This window comes from Lepisma saccharinum, chromosome 3 (genome assembly GCF_977018435.1).
Source record: "Lepisma saccharinum chromosome 3, izLepSacc3.1, whole genome shotgun sequence".
NCBI classification, from domain to species: domain Eukaryota; kingdom Metazoa; phylum Arthropoda; class Insecta; order Zygentoma; family Lepismatidae; genus Lepisma; species Lepisma saccharinum.
Genome location: NC_139231.1, coordinates 71951734 through 71976692, shown reverse-complemented (window position 1 = coordinate 71976692; position 24959 = coordinate 71951734). Strand labels below are relative to the sequence as shown.

At 38.4% G+C, this 24959-nt stretch overlaps 1 protein-coding gene across 1 annotated transcript in view; it reads left to right on the top strand.

Annotated features, from left to right (window-relative positions):
• The window catches only part of LOC145985125 (ribosomal protein S6 kinase delta-1), a 62177-nt gene extending 37533 nt beyond the window's left edge, over positions 1–24644 (top strand). Inside the window, exons 10-15 of the mRNA XM_083118765.1 lie at positions 5108–5241; positions 11606–12668; positions 14150–14331; positions 14901–15111; positions 19237–19332; positions 24427–24644. Coding sequence (XP_082974891.1) covers positions 5108–5241; positions 11606–12668; positions 14150–14331; positions 14901–15111; positions 19237–19332; positions 24427–24552 — 1812 coding nt within the window. The 3' untranslated portion in view covers positions 24553–24644. The remainder of the gene's footprint in view (positions 1–5107; positions 5242–11605; positions 12669–14149; positions 14332–14900; positions 15112–19236; positions 19333–24426) is intronic.
• The last annotated feature ends 315 nt before the right edge of the window (positions 24645–24959 follow it).

The following is a 24959-nucleotide window of genomic DNA, read 5'->3' as shown; positions in this document are numbered from 1 at the left end:
ATGTCTCGTGGCAACATAATTTATGATAAATAATATAAATACCTAACATTTCTATGTTTTATTGATATTTCTGACACAGGTTTGGTTTTCATAATAACTTTGATGTTGTTATTACTTACCCAATGCAATATCTTTGAAGCGGTTAGAATGTTGTAAAAGCCAAATATGTGACAGAAATACCAATAAAACAAAGTAAATATATGATTAATATACTACAGTGTGTTTCAAAAGTCGCGCAACCCAAACTTTGAAAATTTATATCACGAGAACCGTAAGAGGTATTTACACTAGGTTTGCTGTATTATGAATCCTCATCCATTGAGATATTTTTTAATGCTTAACATTATAAGTTTACTCCATACAGAAAATTATATAAATTAATAACTGACGGAAGGCAGCGTTAAAATTTTTCCAGAAATGCACTTTTGAGTGAGAAAACTATATAAGAAATTATCGGAGAGTTATAATTTGACGTCTGGTGACTGATGTTATGTTAATCTGTCATTTGCAACCAATAATGATCATGTGCATCATTTGATGGATTTATGACTGCCGATTTTATGGATTGAGTTAAAAAGTGCCATTTTTGGGACATATCTCTATAGCTGGCAACACTAGCAGGTCAAAATTTTGTCACCAGATGCACAAAACATGTGCGTAAGTATTGTCCATACATTTACGTGAAAAATCATAATTTTGTGCCGAAATTTGACTTTTAGGTATAAATTTCTACGCACCTGGCAACACAGCTGACGGGAGCTTGTTACGAAATGGTAAGGGTGAGTCATAAATGCGGCTACTACATGTCTACTTTATTATTATTATTACAATTTGGACATTAAGTGCTCCGATTAAACCACTAAACTAATCATGTAGACTATCACTGGGTTAATAAATTATGTTGTCATTTATCCAAATAAAAGCAATTACAATATTTTATAAACATTGTTAATTTGCTGAAAACATCTGAGAATTGATCTTCAACAGTAAATGCCAACTGGTTAGGGGTCATTTATTAGTGTTTAATATTGTTGATTGTTGCCAAGTCGGAAAAGAGAAACAGTCTGACAACAATAACAAACTTGTCACGTGTTCAGGAGATGCTCAAAGTGGGTTCCCTCCTCATGAATACATACTCTCACTCTTCTAAGCATGTTGGTTGAAACTCGGTGAAGTGCAGTTTCAATGTTTGTCTTTAATTCTTGCAAGGTGGTTGAATGTGTCCTGTAAACTACTCCTTTGAGGTAATCCCAAAGATAGATATCTGGGGAGGATAAATCTGGTGATCTTGGGTGCAACAAATTTTCGGAAATAATCTTTCATGAAAAAACTCACACAAAATTGCCATAGTTTCGTTGGAGGTATGGCAGGTAGTGCCATCTTGCTGAAACCAGCAATCGTGTTCATTCTCTTGAAGCAGGGAAATAAATTGGGTGATGATATCTCGGTATACACCATCATCCACTGTTCGCTCAAAGAAAATGGGACCCACTATATGTTGTCGAGATACAGCACACCATACTCCTAGTTTTTGTGGATGGAGCGGTACCTCATGGAACGCATGAGGATTTTCAGAAGACCATATTCTGCTGTTTTGGCTGTTTACATAACCATTCAAATGGAACCAGCTTCATCAGTGAAAAACACTGAATCAAGAATTCTGATGCAATTTTCTTCGATGAGAGATCGAAACCACCTGCAGTACTTCAAGTGTTTATTCATATCAAGGTGTCGCAGTTCTTGAACAGAGCGAACACGATATGGTTTTAGGGCAGTTTTCTTTACAGTCCTATGAGCACTAGAAAGTGACAAGTCTGCTTGGGACGCAAGTTTCCTCAGGCTTTTAGTTGGAGATTGTTCTAGGCTTGTACGCACATTGTCCACTGTGGCAGGGGTTAAAACCATGGGCGACTACTTCTTGTTTTGTGACATACAATTCCGGTTTCTCGAAATCGATGCAGTAGTCGTAAAACAGTTGCTTTGTGAGGTACAGCAGAAGCAGGGTATTTTTCTTGGGAAACCTCTTGCAGTAGTGAAATACTCTTCAACAATGCACACGCTCTACTCCAATGGATACGCCATGCTCATCAACCAGTCACTGTAGTGGCGAAGAGTGAGCGAAGAAAATTCAGAGTAGCCAGGGGCAGCCTAGGATTCTCTCAACAGTCCAATTTCGGTACAAAATTATGATTTATGATTTTTCACGTAAATGTATGGCCCATTCTTACGCACATGTTGTGTGCGTCTGGTGACAAAATTTCAACTTGCTAGTATAGTCAGCTACGGAGATATGTCCCAAAAATGGCACTCTTTCACTCAACCCATAAAATCGCCAGTCATAAATCCATCAAATGTTGCACATGATCGTTATTGGTCGCAAATGACAGGTTGGCATGGCATCAGATATCTAATGATGACTCTCCGATAATTTCTTATATAGTTTTCTCACTCAAAAGTGCATTTCTGGAAAAATTTTAACGCTGCCTTCCACCAGTTATTAATTTATTTAATTTTCTGTGTGAAATAAATTGATAATGTTAAGCATTAAAAAATATCTCAATTGATAAGGCTTTATAATGCCACAAACCCGGTGTAAATATCTCTTATGGTTTTCATGATATACATTTTCAAAGTTTGGGTTGCATGACTTTTGAAACACTATAGAATGAAGTATTCAGTTGTTCCTCAAAACTGTGTGAGGATATTTCTATTAGTTTCAGCAACAACTGCCACCATCCACTCAGGAATCTTTATTGGCAGGCTTCTGCTATGTGCAAAACAGTGGTTACCAAAAGCCTCCCAATCAATAACTCAAGTTCCCAAATGGATTGTGCTAGCGGCCAACGAAATTAATAGAAATAAATAGTAAATAGTTTTCTGGATGGAGTATTTTCTTCATTCCATTATATTAATTTACTACTGCATTTTTCATTCTCATAACCATAAACGCACGATACTTATATTATTTATCATAAATTTCTTTGCTTCTCAACTTTTTGATACAATTCATATGCATCATTTCCTAGAGCTAGGAATAGCATTTTGTAGGTTAGTCGCGTGTTACTCACAAATCCAAAATATAAAAAAGGAAAGTTAAAAATTGTACTTACGTATGTGAGTATATGTTCTTACTGTAGAACGACGTTTCAGAGATTGACTATCTCCTTCTTCAGGTTCATAAAAAAACTAGGTACTTGGCATAGTACTGCGTCAAAAATGTAATATGAGGATTGTGGTTAAGGGTTGGTTTGGATACATTTAAGATATTATGTTTTTGCTATTAGAAGTACGTAAGAAGCATGTCGTTCCCTAAGAAAACTTGTTCAATAGACCTATTCACAGGTAAAAAGTTTAAAAAAGGTTAAAAATCTAAAAAACCTGCCTGAAAAACAATGCAACTTGCAGGTTCGGCCATTCCTACCCAACTGTGCATCCTAATCCACATGAAGGTCAATTCTCCACGAGTGTTTCTCCTCCCCTTAATGTATGAAACAGCGAATATTTGTAGGGGGGGAAGAATAATCTTAATAGGGACGAAGGAAATTTGGAAGAAGGGTGGATCAATTTCCTCAAAAAATGGGACAAAGCCTGGAAGATTGAACCCAACATCGGTTTCCACGTCACTCCGGAAGTTATGCAAACTGCACAGGAGGAACGTGAATTTACATTGGATTTGTGACGTAATAAGAGGAAACAAGAAAATTAAGGGGAGGGGAAACACTTGTGGAGAATTGACCTTCATGTGGATTAGGATGCACAGTTGGGTAGGAATGGCCGAACCTGCAAGTTGCATTGTTTTTCAAGCAGGTTTTTTAGATTTTTAACCTTTTTTTTAACTTTTTACCTGTTAATAGGTCTATTGTACAAGTTTTCTTAGGGAACGACATGCTTTTTACGTACTTCTAATAGCAAAAACATAATATCTTAAATGTATCCAAACCAACCCTTAACCACAATCCTCATATTACATTTTTGACGCAGTACTATGCCAAGTACCTAGTTTTTTTATGAACCTGAAGAAGGAGATAGTCAATCTCTGAAACGTCGTTCTACAGTAGGAACATATACTTACATACGTAAGTACAATTTTTAACTTTCCTTTTTTATATTATAGAGCTAGGAACATAATAAAATATTAGTTACAAAATATAATAACTAATAATTAATTAAACAATTAACATTGCATTTGAATATGTCTGTATTATATCTCTTCTGCTAAATATCATCACAAACAAAAATTTTTTATGAAAAAAACTTTTAGCAATGCGCTATTCTGTATTGTTCTGATGCTGCTGATGTACAGTCATGAGAAAAGTGCCATTGTTATGGACTTGAAAAACAAACTGGAAGTTTTACAGCTTACACTCCATTCTTAGAAACAACCTTGCATCATGTATTTTCTGTTGATTTTTACAATTACCTGGCTTGTCTGCCTAAAGAAAATATACATTACAGGAATTTTAGGGCATGTTTTAATGATTCCATAAGTGGGAAGTTTTCTCTTGATTGTGCAAGGGAGATATCACACTGAAATGACAAGTGACAGAGGTATCACACCTAAATGGCAGGTAGAAAGTGGCATTTCATCACAAAATGCCCACACTTGACTAGTCAAGTTTCCTCTCCAGGCTAGAGATTCATTGACAATGCAAGCACAACAAATAGACTGAGGAATACAGAATACCTATTATAAAAGAAAATCCGAGTGACACCCAAGCATCAAATGATATCTGCAGCTTGTTATACCACTCTTGTGCAAATGGTTGAAGGTGTTTACCTGGTTGATGTTGCAGACTTGCCACTGAAGTTCCCATGTGTGAGCTTGGTGTTACTTAAAGTGTCCCTTCATCACTTTCTTCTAATCATCACTCATATTCATCCTTCAAATTAGCCAAAAGGGGCAGAAAAGCGATGCTAAATAACAAAAGTACAATACAATATGTTTATGGGTGTTCAAGTTCATTTTCAAGTGATGTATTACCCATTCACCACATGACATATTGTGTCGCCTGTCACTTTGATGTGAAGTCTTCCTTACATTTTTATAAGATAATAAATAACTTTCATCAAAATGCAAAAAACAACAAATCCTTTATTTTTCTCTTAGGTATTACATAAATCATCCTGCCCCATTAATGTATCAAAATCGTCAATTGTACCAAGGAATGTGCCTTATATGGTGCAGATGTATCAGTACTTTGAAACGGATACTGCTGTATTCCTGTTACTGCAGCATGCCAGGTGAGTTTTCTTCTTTTTATATATATATATATATATATATATATATATTTGGCATTCCTTTTTACCTCAGAGATTGACTTATAGTAATACTCCCACAGAGTGCCCACCAGACTTGAAATCAACTTTGCAATGACCAAGCCCTGGAAATTTCATGGTATTTTGTAAATAAATAAATAAAATAATAATAAAAACAAATGCTCGAAATTGTTGGAAACTCTTAGCAAGATCAGCAACTGAGAACACATTTTACTTTTTCTTCTTTTTTTTTTACATAAAAAGTTTCTTTGTTTTCAACAGTGCTGAACAAACTTGATTTGTTTGATTAACATGCAAAGTAGAAGTCATAACACTTATTTATTTAGTATGTGAAAGCATTATAGTGTTTTCTGGTAGTTATTTGAAAGTATGTGGAAAACCTTGCAAAGTTCGGGAATTCAATTTTTTTAAATTATTGGGAACCCTCTCTTAAAACCAATCACTAAAATCTACCTGCAACTGGAAAGAAAACATAACAAATAATAATAAGCAATGCAAGATAATAGTAGTTAATTTAGATTTTCTTGTTAATAATAGTGTATGTGTTTTGTCAGTAACATGCCCATATTTTATCACCCTGATTCTCATGTTCCATGAAGTCTCGAATCAATCATTTACATCCTTATTGTACATCACCAGATGTCTGCAGTAGATTTTTGCTTTAAAAAAGAAACAATGTTTGTTGGTGTTTACATTATAAAAAATGCATATGATTATACAGTCAACTCTCGATTCAACGACCTTTCACAGTTCCCGGGAAAAGGGTCGTTATTTCGAAGGGGTCGTTATTGGAATTTGCACCAATTTTCAGCTTAAAGGGAGCTCAAATGGACACAAAGATGCCTAGGAGATGGTAACACCATTTATCCTGGTAGTTATACAACCTGTTATGCACATGATGCGTGTTGTGAGAAGGAAAATAGAACATGAAAAAGTTTTCACAAAAGAGAATTTAATGTTACTTTGTTTCAATTGTGCACAGTCGTTGCTTTTCCAGGAAATTCTTACAATTCTAGTTCATGAGAAACCCGTTTGCACTGAGACCAATGGAAAGGAAAACAATCTCTCTCTTATTGCAAGCGAAACTCAAAGAATCTTGACACCAGTCAGACTGGTGCCAGCAAAAGTCGGGAGATAATCGGGCAGAATGAATGTTGGATTTTATACCGGTCTACTGGAGCATTGTCTGTTACAAGATTAATTGGTAAGATTAGATCTCTCGGGAGAAACAACACAACCTCTCTAGGTACCTGACAAAAAAAAATAAAGGCAGGGCTGTAATTTTCGTTCTGGTTCCGCTGTGTAAAATACATCGTAAAAAAAAGTCACTTTTCTTTCCTTCAACCAACTTCATTCACCCTCCTTCCCCATTCAAGGGAGCAGTCCAAACTCCTTCCTTGACTTGCATTGTAATCCAGCGTGAAAAAGAAAACTCGCAACTTGCGATCTGTTTTCACCCAATGCGTATTCTAGGACACGTCATTAAACAGCGTGGCAGTCGATAATCATTCGGGTTTGGAATTGAATTTCACTTTAAACTGTATATTTAGTCCCGATTAGCCCATCAGCATAAAATGAACTGAAAACAAGCTTTATGTAACTGCGCATTTTCACATATCAAAATGGTAGATCGTTATTTACTCTCACGTTAATCGACTAATCGACGATTTAATGTTGGATTTAGGAGTATTCTCGATGTCAAACACCCACCCCTCCAAACGTTTTCCCCTTGAATAATGTATTTTTAATCAGTCTCGGCAACCATTCCTACATTGATCACTTTTTTTTTTTTCCTCCACATGAATGGTTCTGAAGAAAAGCGGATGCAAATTAAATTTACAGATTTGCTTATCAGAAGGCGCAGAACATGAAGTTATTTTAACTCTTGTTTTCCTTTCTGGAGATCGAATTTCTTTATCGTCAAATCAAAACAGCTTTGCGAGATTCAAAACAATAACTTTTTCCTTCGCGCTGAATGAGTCATCGCTGTTATCGGCAAGCAAGAGCTTTGCAGACGCTAGACAAAACACTGGCGCCAGCTGCATCGTAAAAACAAGGAGACCGGCTGGAAGTTCGAGCAACAGGTGGTGGAAGAGAAAAGTCCCAGCATTTTAAAGATAACGCAACTGTCGAAGACGGAACTTTTAACAGCAGTGTAAAGAAGAAAGAAATGACCCTTGCTTTACGTTTTACCATGCAACAGACAATAATACGGGCAATATTTCCTATGCAGACAACAGCATTAAAATAATAATAATAAATAAATAAAAAACAACAACTGAAATCTGCAATTATCAACATTGCCGTGCAGACCAGTGGCGGAGAATGAGCTGGGGAAAGGGTAGAGGGTCACTTTTTTTTTAATTGTTCTATGGTTTTTGTTTGTTTTCAAGAATATATCCAGAACTGGTTGCCCCATTTTAGACGTCAAAGGAAAGGAAGAGGGGTGGTTCCTTTTCCACTCTCGCCTGTAATCAGCCCGCATCAGCAAGAAAATCATGGCTGAAACAATCTGCATCGCCCCCCCCCCCACCCCTACGTTTGCTGACAGAAAAAGAGGGAGAAGTCAGTCAGCCAACGGAACACTTTTTTTGCAGATATTACGACATCGACACAATTAGGAAAACGTATGAAGTGGGAAACGGGAGTTATGATGCACGTAAGATCGAAGTAAACTTTTGTGGAAACCTGGATGACAACACATTAAGCGGGTTGACGATCTTTACTTCACCTATGTGGTTTTGATTATCTCTAACAATTTCGCTTTTTATGAAGAGTTGCAGGGAACAAAGAACACGTTTTGAATGAAAGTGGTTACTGGAAGTTGTTGGCTACAAGGCCGAAAGTTGCTCACTCACGGGAACCTGGTGAACTCTAGGTCAGAGCTGGACAGATGGGCCAGACTTCCAGGCGCCACGCATCTGTATTTTCGAACATTCCTGCGCTCTGATCTCTCAAGGTGATGTATTTATCGATGAAAGAGCTTGACCTGCCATACACATTGGCAAAGACTGCAAGTCCAGCAGTCATTTTCCCCCCTCCCCCGTGAGTTTTCAGCAGCTCTTATACTGCAGGAAGCCTTAGAAAGAGCGCTTCGCGGGCTAACAGCAGACGTTGCTCGCACACTGTTGCCTATACTCTCGTGTCGTCTGCTCCTCAGCCGAACAAACAGGCCGAGATAGCAAGAGGCAGACGTCACTCATCCTTCCAGAAGGGTGCAGCAAGCTAGCTGTGGCAACCAGGCTCGCTCATTCGCGGACCTGATTGATTCTCGCAGACAACCCCCCATATTGTTGCCTGCTGCAAGCCCGCGAAGCGATCTTTTTAAGGCCTCGTGGAGTATAGGACAAGGAAACAAGTCAAGTCGATTTAAAATAACATCCAAGCACATTCGATCTTCTCTTCTCGCGTATCCAAGAGAAAGCATGGCAAAACAAGCCTGGCACGTTGGGTAGCGGCCGTCGGGTGCAAGGTAACATTGGTGCACTTGAGGGAGGGGAGGGCAGAGGTCAAGTGCTATTGGATATGACTCAAGCATGGTGTGGTGGTGTCTATTTTTAGTTCAGGCCTAATTGTACGCGGTAGAGCACTCGTAAAGGGAATGAGTGGAGGAAAAGACAACGCAGTTTTCGGCCGATTTCCTTCAATTTTTCAACTTTTTTTTTCCAAATTTTTCTATTTTTTTCTAAATTTTTCACGGTTCCCGGGAAAAGGGTTGTTACTTCGAGAGGGTCGTTATACCCGGGGTCGTAGAATCGAGAGTTGACTGTACCTTTATTTTAATAAAAATAGTAACAACTTGATAGAATTTTACATTAAGTTATGGGTTATTATAGAAATACCAGATAGGTGAAAATTATATGTAAATTTGCTGATATGCCTATATCAGCTGGTACTGATAGAGTATTGATTAAACCGTCTCATCTGTAATAAAAAATTATGGGAGTGACGAATGTAAATCTTTCCAGTAAATGTATTTGCTATTGCTGTAACTTACAAGTTTTATGAAAGTTTTTATGAAACATGGCAGGTCAAAAACAAAATAAGTTTTGAGTCCACCTAATGCTCAAAGGCTAATTTAGACTGTCAGTAGAGTTTAAATTGGGGGTACAAACAACCAAGAATAGAACCTGTGACTCCTTGATTTGCACAGAACAATATTTCTACTATGCCATCAGGTAGGTTCAAGAAAAGAAAGAAAAAAAATCTTGGAATGTTAGGTAATGTATTATATTAACATATTTTGACTAATGCCTACAGGTTTGCACATTTCATTTGTGGTGAAACACAAAATGTGAAATGAAACTGTAATGTTCTTCTTTTTTTTAAAAAAAAAAAAGTGTGAGGTGTATTTTCCTAGCATGTTCTGCCACAAAATGATGCAAAATGCAAAATAAACTTGTAAACATGACATTTAGAGTTTATTTACTGATGCGACATTTTCAGAAGTCTGAATTTCCCTGTGAATTATGCAAATTACGGAAAATTGATTAATTCTGCTGTAGATGTTTGAGAAGCAAAAATTGACTCCTTTACATAGGAATAAACTTAATACTCTGATAACTAGATAAGTGTACTATTATAAAGAAAATGTTTATTATGTGTAGGGTTACCAGACGTCTGGATTTTCCCGGACATGTCCTACATTTTAGCCTTATGTCCGGCATCCGGGAGGAATTTGAAGAATATCATAAACGTCCTACATTTTGAGCGTCACATAATATTAATTAGGAAAATACGTAACAGAAAAAAGTCATGCAAATTACAAGACTATGGACTGCGCTTCTAAACTCAATAGTGAAATTTATTTTGATTCATTCATTGCACAAAAAGAATAAAGCTTGTCCTACTATTAAACAAACGGGAAAACGGAAGCAATTAATGAACAAAGTCTTGGGACCACTTTCTGATAACGTCACTGTTTAATGCCTGAGCAGAATTTCTTCCCTTAGGGTTTATACTGATGGAACAAGGTGTTGCCCATTCTTATTCAATATAATTTGATTGTAAAGCAGGGGTATAGAGAACAAAGTTATTCAGGATGTCTGCCAGTCAAGAAAGTCATGGAAGTCAAGAACAAGTAAAAAATCAACAAGTAGGTCAAGAAGTCTCTAAAAAGGCAATAAATTATTCTTGTGGTCAAGAATTTTTGCTATTGATTGGTTGATTTAGTTTATTTTACTTCACTTTTTTCTATTCCATCGGCTAATCGCGAAGATTAGGATGAATGATGGTAATATAAGATGGATGAATGGATAGTAATAAACATATAGTGGCAACCGACACAAACCCCACATAAGATTATACTGGCTGTGAGTCCAGATGCCAAAGCCTCGCTTGTCTGCCAAACACAGTTCAGGATGCATTAATACGAAATAGCAGATCTAATTCTCTTCTTAAATTCAGCTTCAGTTTTCATCTTAACTGGCCTTTTGGTAGGGATTTTCATTAAATAAATATTTATTTTCTTAATTACTAATTTCCTACTTTACATAAGTAGGATCTAGAAAAGTCCAGAAAAAGTCAAGATTTCTGGATGTATTATTTTGGTAGACACCCTGTTATTGAACTAAAAACTACCCAAGATGAAACCATTTTAAATTACAATAATTGCTGAATATTTGTTTGCCATTACAGGTCATAATTCAAATGTTTAGAGAGTACTTTCATTACCATCAGCACAACAGACTCACGAGAGAATTATTTTTTCATAAAGTCTGTAAAATGTTTGGTATTGGTCCCTATAATTTCAACGAGTTTGACTATCCACTCTAACATCAATATATGGTTTGATTAAACATTCGTTTGGAAATAATTCTTTAAAAACTGAAAAGTGTCATTTTTCTACCACTTCCTAACGTGTTCTATAGAAGTATGTATTATTTATTGAGAATGTGTTGCGTCCTACATTTTGGGACAGCATGTCCTACATTTCCCTTACAGCGATCTGGTAACCCTAATTATGTGTAATAAGTGTAGTTTTTAAAATCAAATTTAGAGTTGTATTCACCATTTTAACACTGAAATGCCATTTTATTACTGCGTTTGATCCCGAAATGCCCCCAGTTTTTGTACCGAAAGTTTAACCTTTTATTCACCATAAATATGTGGCTCTACTAATACTGGATTAACATAGCTATGAGCAAAAGTGGCATTCTGTCTATCTCTCTTATACTTGCAATTTTTAATTGACTGAAGTTCTGAAATTTAATTATGTGATTTGTTTCTGACAGTCATTTCATCTCTTCCCTATTATTCTGAAAGTAATGGTTCAGATTTAATTTAAACATTGTTCATTCTCAGCAAACCTATTTTATTATTTTTGCAGTGGAGGAAAATTGTGGGATCACGTTAGTTCATACTTTCAGACTGCGCCATTGAGCCCTAGTAAGTCACCATACAAAAATGCCTCAGACTTTGATAGTAACCTGCCAAACATAATGAAAGACAATGCGTACTTAGGAAAGAAGCTTCTTGGAAGAAACTGTGACAGCGATACCAGTGCAAAAAGTAAGGAATTGCTTTCTTCTATTGTCACTGGTGGCAATCAAATGCTTACAGGATCGGATCATTCAAATAGCTATCTGGAGTTGATTCGTGATTACACGACATCTGCTATCAAGAAACCATTTAATTTTTTGAAAGGAGGCAGTGGGGAATTTGCAGACACACCTTGTGAGGAACACGATCAGGTCAAAGATGACCAATGCTTAGTTAAGGGTGGTGTGCGTGAAATTGCTAAAGATTGTAAGGAGATGGTACTAGAGGTTGACAGTAAGACAAGTGAACCGTGCCGTTTAAGAGATGGTGATGGGAGCAACATATTGGATTCTAGTACAACCGATGATTCAAGTCCCGTGCAGCAATATTCCGCCGAGGTGGGCATTTCGTGGCGAAATCTTGAAAAGCTGGACACAAAGGACCTGGTTGAAAATTCTCAAAAGTTGTTGGAATCCGTAAACGAGACTTTGCAGAAAAGTGAATCTATTTCCTTTGAGAAACCAAAGGAACAGAACAATAATTTTGAATCATTTCCACATTCTAATCATTTAGGGGAGGGAGATGGTCCTGAAACCAAAGTTGACGTTTCTAGTCATCCTAGTGTGGTGCAGTGTGATGTAAAGGACAAAAGTGATATTCCTCAGTTTCTTGGCAAAGGACCTCTAGTGGTGACAGTTAATCCTCTAAGTTCCAAGGAAGTAGATAAACAACAATGTGATAATGCTGAAGGCTCATGCAGAACAAGAACATCAAAGATCTTTAAAAAGTGCAAATCTGAAGATCTCTCTGTCAGTTCCAAGAAGAAGAAAGAAAGAAGAAACTCTTCAGGTAGAAGACGGTCTGTAAATTCTCATTCAAGGTCAAGATTGGAGAGAAGATACAGTTGTGATGTAAGTAGAACAACATAGCTCTTTAAATATTGTCTCTGTGTAGGTACATATGACCTAAGTGTCATAATGACAGTAAAAATAATTTTGTGACTACAAAGTTATTTTGCACAGCTTTGACACAACATGCCTTTATTGTTAATAATAATAGGTGAAACATTTTTTGATTGTAAATTAGAAACCAGCATTTCCATGCAGTTGCCTAGATAACCTTTTTTGCACCCCACACATTTTCATTCATGGCCTACTACGGCATAATATCTATTTATATTAAAGGCACAAACATTGTTAAAATTCAATTCATGTTTAAAAAGTAATAGTGATAATAATTCCATGTTACTTGTGAAAAAAATATTATTAATCAACTGTCAGTTCTCACCATTAATGAACATTTATTGGGAGCTAAAAGTCTAAATTTCAAAACTAGATCTCTTTCAATATGACAAGGCGTCAGGATTTTTGCCCAGAAAATTTTTTAACCAATGTTCAACTAAATATTTAACAATTAATTGATACAGGAACATGTTTACATTAAAGTATACACAATTACAGTTTTATGTTTTACACAGTTTCTTGTAGAATGTATTTGATTAATGAGTGATTATCCTATAGGCCATTTTACAGTGATGGTATGAATCAGAAAAACCTGATTATAAGAAAGGTATCCATATCCACAATCATATCCGGCTGTCTGTCCACCCATTTAGCCATCTCACTATCGGTATCTCAGAAAAACCAAGCTATAAGCTATAAAGATGAATTTTGATAGACCTACCAAATAATGGCTCAACACAATATAAATTAACTAGCCTAATTTCAGAGACAGCATTCGATCTAAAGTGACACATTGATATCTTGTTCAAGTTGAAGACATAGCAAAATGCTAGTCTAACTTATACATGGTGTAAATTATTTTGATTGACTTGTCCACATGGCTCTTAGTTGAATCTCACTTTATGTGACTGATCTTTAAAAAAACAAATTAACTGGAGAGAACTCTGATATTCGTCTAATACCTCTAAAGGTAGAGTCATGCATATTTTGTTTTTGATGGAAACACGAAGTATGAAATAACATTCATTTTTCATGTTTTTGTTGTGACGTATGTTGTCCTACCATGAAATGATGCAAAATGTGAAATAAACTCTTTGAACAGGAAATTTAGAGATTATTTACTGATGTCAGAATTATCTTGTGAGTTATGTAAATCATGGAAAATTGATTAATTCAGCTGTAAATATTTGAGAATCAAAAATAGACTCCTTTACTCAGGAATAAACTTAGTACTCTGATAACTACATGAATGTGCTATTAGAAATAAAATGTTTATTTTGTGTAATAAGTATAGTTTTTAAATCAAATTTAAAAACCATTTTAATACCAAAATTCCATTCTATACATGGTTTTTGATCCCGAAATGTGCTCAGTTTTTGTACTGAAATCTTGAACTTTTATTCACCATAAATATGTGGCCCTATCTACAGGATATGTTTGAAGGAAGGGCCAGGAATGCATCTGGTAGCTTTGAACCTAGTCGGCCAGTGTCTCGGCTTCAGTCATTGATTGACATTCCACAACCTCGCCTGCCTGAAGCCAGCATCAGAGTATGGGCTGCAGAGTTAGTCATCGCAATTGAAACCCTACACCAGTTGGGCATTTTATGTAGGTATGTATATGGCTGTAGCCATTTTTGATTTGCCAGCACTAATAATAATAATAATAATTGTAATGAAATCTGTCCTTTATTCTCTGGATGAAAATATTCTGGTACTTTTCATATGTTTGCTATAGTTACATTACAAACAATATATACAATGCAAAAGGGAATGAACTTCTATGAAAATCCTTCTGTGAAAGAAAAAACTGAAAAGTACAAAAATATTATTACACATTTCAGTTTCCTTACATATATTTTTACATGTTTCAGCTACATAAAGATCAAGGTGTGGTCCTGACATCCTTACTGTAGACTAAAATTACATTATTAATAGGGTTCTCTAAAACAATTGGTCCTCATCACCTTAAATATTGGCAGTCTTTGGCCTAAAGTAATGGGTAACTTTTGAAATGTGATCAGCACATGAAATTGTAAAATCATCTCAAACATTATGAAATTAGATAAGAATGCATCTGTAAGTTAAGTATGAATACGTGTCTTGTTTCAACTGTTCCACGTTTCTATTTACTTTGCAAGCTTAGTTAAATTTTCCTGATTAAATATATTTATCTTTCCAGAGACTTAAGGCCAGACAATGTCTTACTTGGTGAGAAAGGCCATGTTTTGCTTACTTATATGTGCCATTGGTGTGGAATAGATAAGGTGGTGAATAATGAAGCTACTGAAAGCTTGTATGTGGCTCCTGAAGTTAATGGAATTGTAGATGTCACAGATGCAGCTGACTGGTGGAGTTTTGGATCACTATTGTTTGAACTGCTTACAGGACAGGTTAGTGGTTTCCACTCATTTTTGAAGGAGTGAAGGGCAATAGAAACCAAGCATGTCTGAATGGAATGTATCCGAAATAAGTATCTGGGAAAGTAACCATAAATACAGAAAATCGATCCGCGTATATGTGTCCGATTTTGAACCGTCACCCCTGCGCACAGAATCAACCGATCCAAGCAGTTAAAAGTGCGGGAGGACGGTTAGAGCCTGTAGTATCATGGCACTATTGCGAGTGTGTGTTGTGTGCATCATGGCTCCTAAGGTGAACCATTTTTGGGAGGACTACGTAGTTGCACTTTTCCACGCCAAATATTTGGTGTTGAAAATTCAGAAATAGTGCAAAGAACATGGATGCGCCTTGCGTTTGACGACTATCAAGAACATAATCAAGCGTCATAAAAACCACGAGGTTCCAGCTATTCAGTCGCCCACCAGGGGGACAAGAAAGCAAGTGTGCACTGTGTTAGAAATTAAACCTCCAGAAGGTCTTTAAAAGTCATGGACATTACCTCAGTGAGGCACATGGGTGTGAGAGAAGGGCCAACAGCAGGCGCCTCTATGAACGCCATTTATCCAAGGACAAGTGGAAGTTTGTGGCCACACTAGATGAGGCATGGATTTATCTTTCAGATTGTGGCAAAATTCAAGCCATAATGTACACTCCACGCGTTGCAAAATGCCATCCAGACTTCGTCCATCATTGCAAAGCAACTTTCTCGAAGGGATTTCTGGTTGTCGCGGGATACACCTATCAAAGCAAGTTAACTATTTATCAGGTCCCAAAAAACTGTAAAATGAACTCTGTGTTCTTTCAGCAGCATATCCTGACCCCAATTTATACAGATGATCTGCCGCGTTTGTATGGAAATGCCATAAGTGAAGTTGCTGTGCATATAGATAAGGACTCATCACATACATCTTGTTCTACCCAGAACTTTCTGCAACAGATGGCAACAGACACCGGCATTCGGGCTATTCCATTTCACGATATACCGGTGAAGTCACCGGATGCGAGTCCTATGGATTTCTGTGGGTTTGGTCTACTGAAACAGGCACTTTCCTCTCGTTATGTCACCACTCTCCGGGGCCTGTGGCAGGAGGAATGGCAGAAGATTCCACTTCCTGTACTTTGTTGTAGCCTCCTACAATGGAAGTTACGGTGCAGGGCTATTGCCAAGACACACGGTTATCACATTGAGGCCAACCGATGGTGGTCCCGTGGATTTTCATAAGGTAAGTGCTAGTCCAAAATCGGACACATATACATGGATCGACCTTCTGTATGTATTTATGGTTTACAGCATTACAAAAGAAAAGTGTTAGAAGTTTTTGTCCCAATCAAATTATTTTATAAATTTCAGTGTGCTGGCAAACATGAAGATGACAGTGATATTTGACCTCATTTTATGCTCCTTGCAGCATGCTCAGTGCTAACATAGTATGGTGTCCCAAAATCAGATGCATTTCTATGGTGGATGTTTTTGTGCATACTGTACATGAAAACCATTGTTTCCTTTTTTGTTGTGATGACATTTAGCTCTTCAGATGCAATCCTTCCTCAGGTTGTTACTTCAGCAATCCATGTTAATATTAGTAAGTGAAAAGTCACCAAACTGAGACTTTGAATGTACATAACTTTTGTACGAAAAGCTATAGAGACATGAACCTTGAAGTGAATATTAACTTTGTCTTTTTCGATAAACATTAAACAAGACAATGATTCTCTACATGAACAGTCAGTGTGGGGAAAAAGTTGCTAAGGTGTAAAGAAGTTTTTGTACGAAGTAAAGGAAAACATGGATACAAGACAGCTATGGAGTCACTTGCAATAATTTCAAAGTTTATATATGTTCTTTGTGGGTATTTATCGAATTGATGAAGGAACGATAATTTTTTTATGCATTTTATGCATTACAGATGATTTATGGAGTTAATTGTGACATATTCATGAAAACATATGTTTTTTTTTTCGAATTTACAAGATGTACTGGCAACATTGGTCATGTCAAAGTACCAGGTGTGCCAGACATCTGGTTATGTTATTCAATCAATGCCCAGGTGAAAGAAAAGAGTTGAAATTTAACATAAATAAAAAATTATCATGCATCATACCTGGTGTAGGTAAGTTAGTCTTTTTTGTACAATAAATTTCAACTCCTTTCTGAGTTAATTGTTCGAGGGTTATTCTTTAAGTAAGGTCCATTTCGCTATATCGTATCAATCCCTAAGATTATATGTTTATTTTATAAAAGCCTCTCTGAATGCTTCACGTTGACCAGGGCATTCACTTGTTTTTCTCAGTTGTCTCAGCCTCTGAGGCATGTAAACAATGCACAGTGTTGTGCTATGCAAACCTCCTGAGCTATTCAGGAAACAGGTAGTTTCTTCTGCCTATGGAGTCAGCGGTTTGCATAGTGGCAATTAAAAAACACAATTCGGCATGGAGGAAGAGCTCAATGGCCTAGGGAATATAGAGGGGAGACAAGCTGAGAGGGGACTGACTTTGGATTGGAATTGAGAAGGGAGTAGAGGTTAGGAGAGCAGTGGAGCAGAAGTGAGACGACGCTCTGGTCAACCGATAGAGAAGCCAACAGAGGACTTAGTATATTTCTATTCATCGTAATTATCTTCATACATCAGATAGACAGGTAACTATCCTAACACCCAGCCATGATTCAGGTTCAAAGGTTCAGAAAACCCAACGAGTGACCATTGTCTTTTCTAGTTGATTAATTCCTAAACCTTATTTGTACCTTTCGTATTGCCAAGCGTTAACTCGTCATGCCAATGAAGAGTGCTCTCATCAGAGGATGAATGATGAATAGCTTACATCACCCATTGATTAATTGGTTAACATTCTAGGTAAGATCCCACGAACTTCACAGTTCGTTACGTGGTGGAGATGCTGGGCAATACGAAAGGTACAAATAAGATTTAGGAATTAATCAACAAGAAAAGACAATGGTCACTTGTTGGGTGATGAAGTAAGTGAATGTTTTTTTAAAAAAATCATTTATTTTCTGAATTTACATACACTTCTCTATTTTTCTACATAATTTCCTTGCCGGTTTAAACATTTATTGTAACGAACAATGAGTTTTTGGATACCCTCCTCATAGAAATCTGCCGCCTGTGATGGTCGTTTTCACTTCTTCATCAGTGTCTAAACGCTTGCTGCCCAGGAAGGTCTTCAGATGGCGGAAGAGGTGATAGTCGCTAGATGCAAGGTCTGGACTGTGTGGCAGATGATCGAATACCTCCCAGCCAGAAGATTTGATCAGATCTTGAGTTTGAGTCACAGCATGTGGCCTTGCATTGTCATGTACGACGCAGGCTGACAGCATTTCATGCCATTTGTTCTGGATTGCTCGACGAAGGTTTCTTAGGATCTCACAGTAGGAAGCTGAGTTAATTGTTATTCCTTGCGGCAAAAAGTCCACTAACAAAACACAGTTGCCATGATCTTGCTCTTTGAAAGTGTCTGTTTTGCTTTCACTTTGACCGGCTGTGAGGTATTCGATCATCCGCCATGCAGTCCAGACCTTGTGCCTAGCGACTACCACCTCTTCCGCCATCTGAAGACCTTCCTGGGCGGCAAGCATTTAAACACTGATGAAGAAGTTAAAACGACCGTGAGTAACTGGCTATCATCACAGGCGGCAGAGTTCTAAGAGGAGGGTATCCAAAAACACGTAGTTCGTTACGATAAATGTTTAAACCGGCAAGGAAATTATGTAGAAAAATAGAGAAACGTATGTAAATTCAGAAAATAAAGTTTTTTTTTGAAAAACATTCACTTACTTTGTTTTTTTGCAAAATGGACCTTACTTAAAAAATAACCCTTATATAAATATAGAGTTTCTTTTTCTAAGAGAAAGATATATTGCTGTTGCTGGATTACCATTTGCAAATTTACATCTAAAAGAAGAATGTAAGACAAAGTTACCACCTTTAAGTGTACCACTTGTGTAAAAATTGATAATTTGTTTAGCAAAATACAACTTCCTTCTGAATCAACTGGAATCTATTCATTGCTTATCTGTAATCACAATGGTTTCATAAATAATACCTGTTATTAAAATTGCCAATTTTTGTATTTACTGATTTGAATGCTTTTATTTACAGACTGTGTATTCCTGCCACCCTGGTGGTATTCAGAGCCACACAATTTTAAACATTCCTGAATATGTGTCTGTTGAAGCTGGTTCCCTCCTTACTGAGGTACGTTTCTGTGTAGTGTACTGTCCATGCTTGTGCCTGGTGTGTGTATAGTAGATATTGGACAGATTGATGAGTACTCTGTTGGTAGGCTGTTGCCGACTTTTCGCTATATTGGTTTATTCATACATTTGCCAATAATTTTGCTCATTCAATAGTTCATGCAGATGAATGCAAATTGTCCCACATTATCACAGAATGATCAGCAATTTTATTGGTCAACTGATATGCAGGTATCAGTATGCTTTAACCTGTCAAGTGGAATTTCTAAAATGCTTGGAAAAAAGGCTATTGATATACTCTGTAATCAAAAGTATCCAGACACACTGTGAAACATGTGTTTATCATAGAGGGCGACACAGTACTGCTATCTACCACATGGAACACATGGTCAGCGATCTCGGTAGTCTGCAGACAGTGCGAGACAGCAGTATGGGACAGTCTGAGGAACTCACGAACTTTCAACGTGGTCAGGTGGTTGGGTGCCACTTGTGTAAGAAGTCTGTGTGCGAGATTTCCACCCTCCTAAACATCCCTAGGTCCACTGTTTCCGATGTTATAGTGAAGTGGAAACATGGAGGGACATGTACAACCCAAAAATGTGCAGACCAACCTGCCATGTTGACCTCCAGACACCGTCGAGTGTTGAAGAGGGTCATACAGCGCAAGCCACCATCATACAGGAATTCCAAACTGCATCAGGATCTACTCAAAGCAACGTGACTGTTCGGTGCAAGGTGCGGCAACTTGGTTTCCATGGCCGAGCAGCTGCCCATAAGCTAAACATCACACAGGCAAATGCCAAACTCTGCCTCGCATGGTGCAAGGAGTGTCGAAACTGGACCATAGAACAGTGGAAAACCGTTGTGTGGAGTGATGAATCACGGTACACAATGTGGCAATCCGATTGTTGGGTGTGGCGAATGCATGGTGAACGACATCTACCAGCCTGTATAGTGTGAACAGTGAAATTCAGGGGTGGTGGGGTTACAGTGTGGTCATGCTTCTTCTGAGGGGGCTTGGCCCCCTTGATGCTTTACGTTACAATGTCGTGGTACAGTCACAGACAGTGCCAGCTTGTAATGAATACATTGACTTTCAATGGAATCGTTACAAGCCGGCAGTGTCCGTGACTGTACAAGCTTACATTGACATTTTAGCCGCTTTCATGCTGCCTACTATCGAAGAATTCGGGGATGGCCATTGTGTCTTTCAACACGACTGAGCACCCATCCATACTGCAGGGCTTGTTGGGGAGTGGTTTGACGACAAGAACATCCCACTATTGGACTGGCCTGTGCAGATTCGTGATTTGAATCCCATAGAACATCTCGGAAATATTTTGGAACGCCGACTTTGTGCTAGACCACACCGACCCACATCGGTACCTCTTCTCAATTCGGCGCTCCGCGAGGAATGGGCTACCATTCCCCAGGAAACCTTCCGCCACCTGATTAAAAGTATACCTGCGAGTGGGAAGGCTGTCATCAAGGTTAAGGGTGGGCCAACACCGTATTGACTGCCAGTGTATCTGATGGAGGGCTACCCAAACTTTTACTTCATTTTCAGCTGGGTGTCCGGATACTTCTGATCACATAGAGTATATATATATATATATATACAGGGTGTTTCTAAAGGTCGTTTACAACGCTTGGGAGGTGATTCCTCACATGAAAACAAGCAAAAAGTGTGAGTTCCATTTTTACGACTGAGGCTTCGTTTCCGAGATAGGAGCCTCGCAAAAAGTGACAAAGTGAACGTCACACCTAACTGGGATGAATACTATCACAGATAGAGAGGCGGTTCCAAGGGAATCCTCAAGGAATCATATGTGCTCAGTCCGGAAGTCACTATGAAAAGTTCACTGCACGCATGCGCAATGGAGTCCTCAAAGGAATTGGGGATTTCCAGCAAGAACAATGCATGGAAAGGGTATGTAACGCTGCAAGAAGGACCATGATAATGAAGAATGCATTAAAGACAACACATCCCGACCTCAAACATCAAAACATGAGCATGGAACACAAAATCCGAAAAGTTGAGCATGGTTGCATACCCCAGTTACATGCGAGGAATGAACGAATCATGTCATGTGGCATACGAGAGACACATTACTCCACCAGGAGAAGGGAAAGAAAAGCACAATATCAGATGATTGCAACAACGTGTATTTTTACACGCGACAACTACGTAATATCCCCCCCCCCCACACACACACAACAAACAACAAATGCTACAATGTCTTACGCACAGACAGTGCGTGTCACTGTACACCAACTGAAGATGTCACTTTCACCACACAAATGGGGTGGGGAGCAATACCAATAGTGTTCTCACTGGGATTTGCCGAGGGCGATAATCACAGACGGTTTTCAAAATGTCTGCCGTTCACTTCCACACAGAGATGACAGCGACGAATCAAGGATTGTCGAGTATGAGCAAACAAGCCAGGTGTATCTGCTGCCGTCGCAGCGGCGACATTGATGCGAGCAACGAGGTCCTCAGCTGATGTGACAGGTGTGTCGTATACGAGGGTTTTCATTTCTCCCCAGAAGAAAAAATTGAGAGGGTTGAGATCTGGCGACTTCGGTGGCCAAGGCACAGGCTCATCCCTACCAATGAACCTATTGCGGAAACACGTCATGCAAGAAATGTCGTACAGTACGATCGAAATGAGCTGGTGCCCCATCGTGTTGGTACCACATTTCTTGCCGCAGTGCCAAAGATACGGTCTCCAACATTTCAGGCAGAACCTCACTAAGAAATGCATGATACGTGCGACCATTCAGGCGAACAGGGAGAATGTATGGTCCAATTAAATGATCATGTACTATCCCGCACCACACATTCACTGAAAACCTGTGCTGTTGATGGGCCACAAAAAGTGCATGTGGGTTGTCAAAGTCTCAGACATGACTGTTTCTACTATTGAAGACATCCATCCTGGTGAAAATGGCTTCATCTGTCCACAATACCTTTGCCCCGAAGTGAGGGTTTGTGTCCAGCTGATGCAACATCCATTGGCAAAACTCCATACAAGGGCGAAAGTCACGAGGTAACAGTTCTTGTACTTTCTGCAGTTTAAAAGGGTGCATTCCTTCCTCTGACAACACTCGCCAAACATTCACATGAGACGTGTTTCGTGCCCGAGCAAGCACGCACGTACTGGTGCCAGGATGTTCTGCGACCGCTGTTAACACATCTTCTGCAAACTGATGTGTGCGTACACTTTGGGGTCTTCCAACTTCTTGCCGCGGTGGTAACACTGACCCCGTTTCACACAGTCTACTGTCCACTACCTGAAAGAAGGCGTGACTTGCCCACTCCACCATGTCAACTTCTTTCAATACAACATACTAGTACTCTTCAATGTGTATGACAACCTAGAGCGAACTGCTGATCATATCCCAGCACCTGCAACACGACTGGGACGACTGCCGGAGAGAACCAACCCTTCGAGCTCCTCTCGCGGGTACAGCAGTCATGAAGGTCAAACGTAGACTACGAGAGCCAGACTTGCCTGCGCAGCGCTTCCAAAACTGGTCTCTTTTACGTCACAGTGATCGCGTGGGAACACTCTTGGTATTGCTCCCCACCCCCTTTGTGTAGTGAAAGTGACATCTTCAGTTGGTGTACAGTGACATGCACTGTCTATGCGTAAGACATTGTAGCATTTGTTGTTTGTTGTGTGTGGGGGGGAGGGGTATTACGTAGTTGTCGCGTGTAAAAATACACGTTGTCGCAATCATCTGATATTGTGTTTTTCTTTCCCTCCTCCTGGTGGAGTAATGTGTCTCTCGTATGCCACATGACATGATTCGTTCATTCCTCGCATGTAACTGGGGTATGCAACCATGCTCAACTTTTCGGATTTTGTGTTCCATGCTCATGTTTTGATGTTTGAGGTCGGGATGTGTTGTCTTTAATGCATTCCTCATTATCACAGTCCTTCTTGCTGCGTTACATACCCTTTCCATGCATTGTTCTTGCTGGAAATCCCCAATTTCTTTGATGACTCCATTACGCATACGTGCAGTGAACTTTCATAGTGACTTCCGGACTGAGCACATAAGATTCCTTGATGATTCCCTTGGAACCGCCTCTCTATCTGTGATAGTATTCATCCCAGTTAGGTGTGACATTCACTTTGTCACCATTTGTGAGGCTCCTATCTCGGAAACGAAGCCTCAGTCGTAAAAATGGAACTCACACTTTTTGCTTGTTTTCGGGTGAGGAATCACCTCCCAAGCGTTGTAATCGACCTTTAGAAACACCCTGTATATATATATATGTGTGTGTGTGTGTGTGTGTGTGTGTGTATGTATACAAATACTGATACTTGAAAACTATTAACAATGTAAAGTGGATTAGAATATTTATACATTTTCATATGTAAGTTTCAACTGGAACTACATCACAGCAATATACTGGGGTTTTTCTTTGTAATATTAATAAATGCACATGAGATAATCATTTAATCATAAAATCCATTTCTCTTCACGATGTTCCAAAAATAGTTTGCATAGTTTCCATGAAATTTAGAAGGCAATGCACTTCTGAAGATTTTAAAATTTTAATTTACAAATTTTGTGGCAGTCTACCAGAGAAAATCTTTTTTTTTCCCCACAATGTTGTTGTAAAGGTTATGAAAATTATGAGCTTTGCATAACTTCCAGGATATATAGACTCCACTTAAGTGTCACTTGTCAATATTCCAAACTACGCAAGACAATCGGACTTTGGGAAAGTATCAGCTGGTGTCTATGATATTACATTTCAACTATTCAATATGATTGATTGATTTAGTCTATTTTACTTCACTTTTTGTGCCACTTTTGGCTAATTTGCGAAGATGGGGATGAGTAAGAACGTGATGAAATTGATGAATGGACACTCACAAACACCCATGCCCAGGCCGGGATTCGAACCCAGGACCAACTATTCAATATGGTTTCCACTACTGATACCATTGGTATAACTTCAGCCCTAGTAGGTAGGTATGTGTGTCATATTCATAAATAATTTAAGTAAGAATTTAGAAGTTTAAATATCCTTACTTTCCTTTAGAAACTAATGCACATTTATTTTAAATTTTAGCTTCTGAGATACCATCCAACAGAACGACTTGGTTCTGGCATGAATGGCATTGAAAATTTAAAAGCCCATCCCTTTTTCAATGGCATGGACTGGCAGGCCATTAAGGAGGCTGGACTGCATGCATGAGTATCAGTAGTAAAGCTACTGTAGTCATTTGATAAGATTAGTATGGATAAGCTTACCAACTGTGTATATCCACATTTATGCATATATGTATATATGTACAGGGAGGTTATTGCAGCATGCCACCGCAAGAGCTTCGGCCGCTTGCCGGCCCAGTCATGCAACAGGTGCCGGCAAATTGCGTAACAGATAGCCCGTTACACAAACCGCTTGTTTTGTAATGTTTCCACTTTTCACAATTATAGTTACAATTACAACTTAAATAAGCACGTACCTTGTCGTAAGGATGCTGGAAAAGGTGTCCTCTAAAATACAAATATTTCTGGCACTTTATTTCTGCCCATATCGCTTCTGACAGCAATGACTCATCCAACATAAAGGATTCAATTTTTCATTCTTGTCTTGCCTTC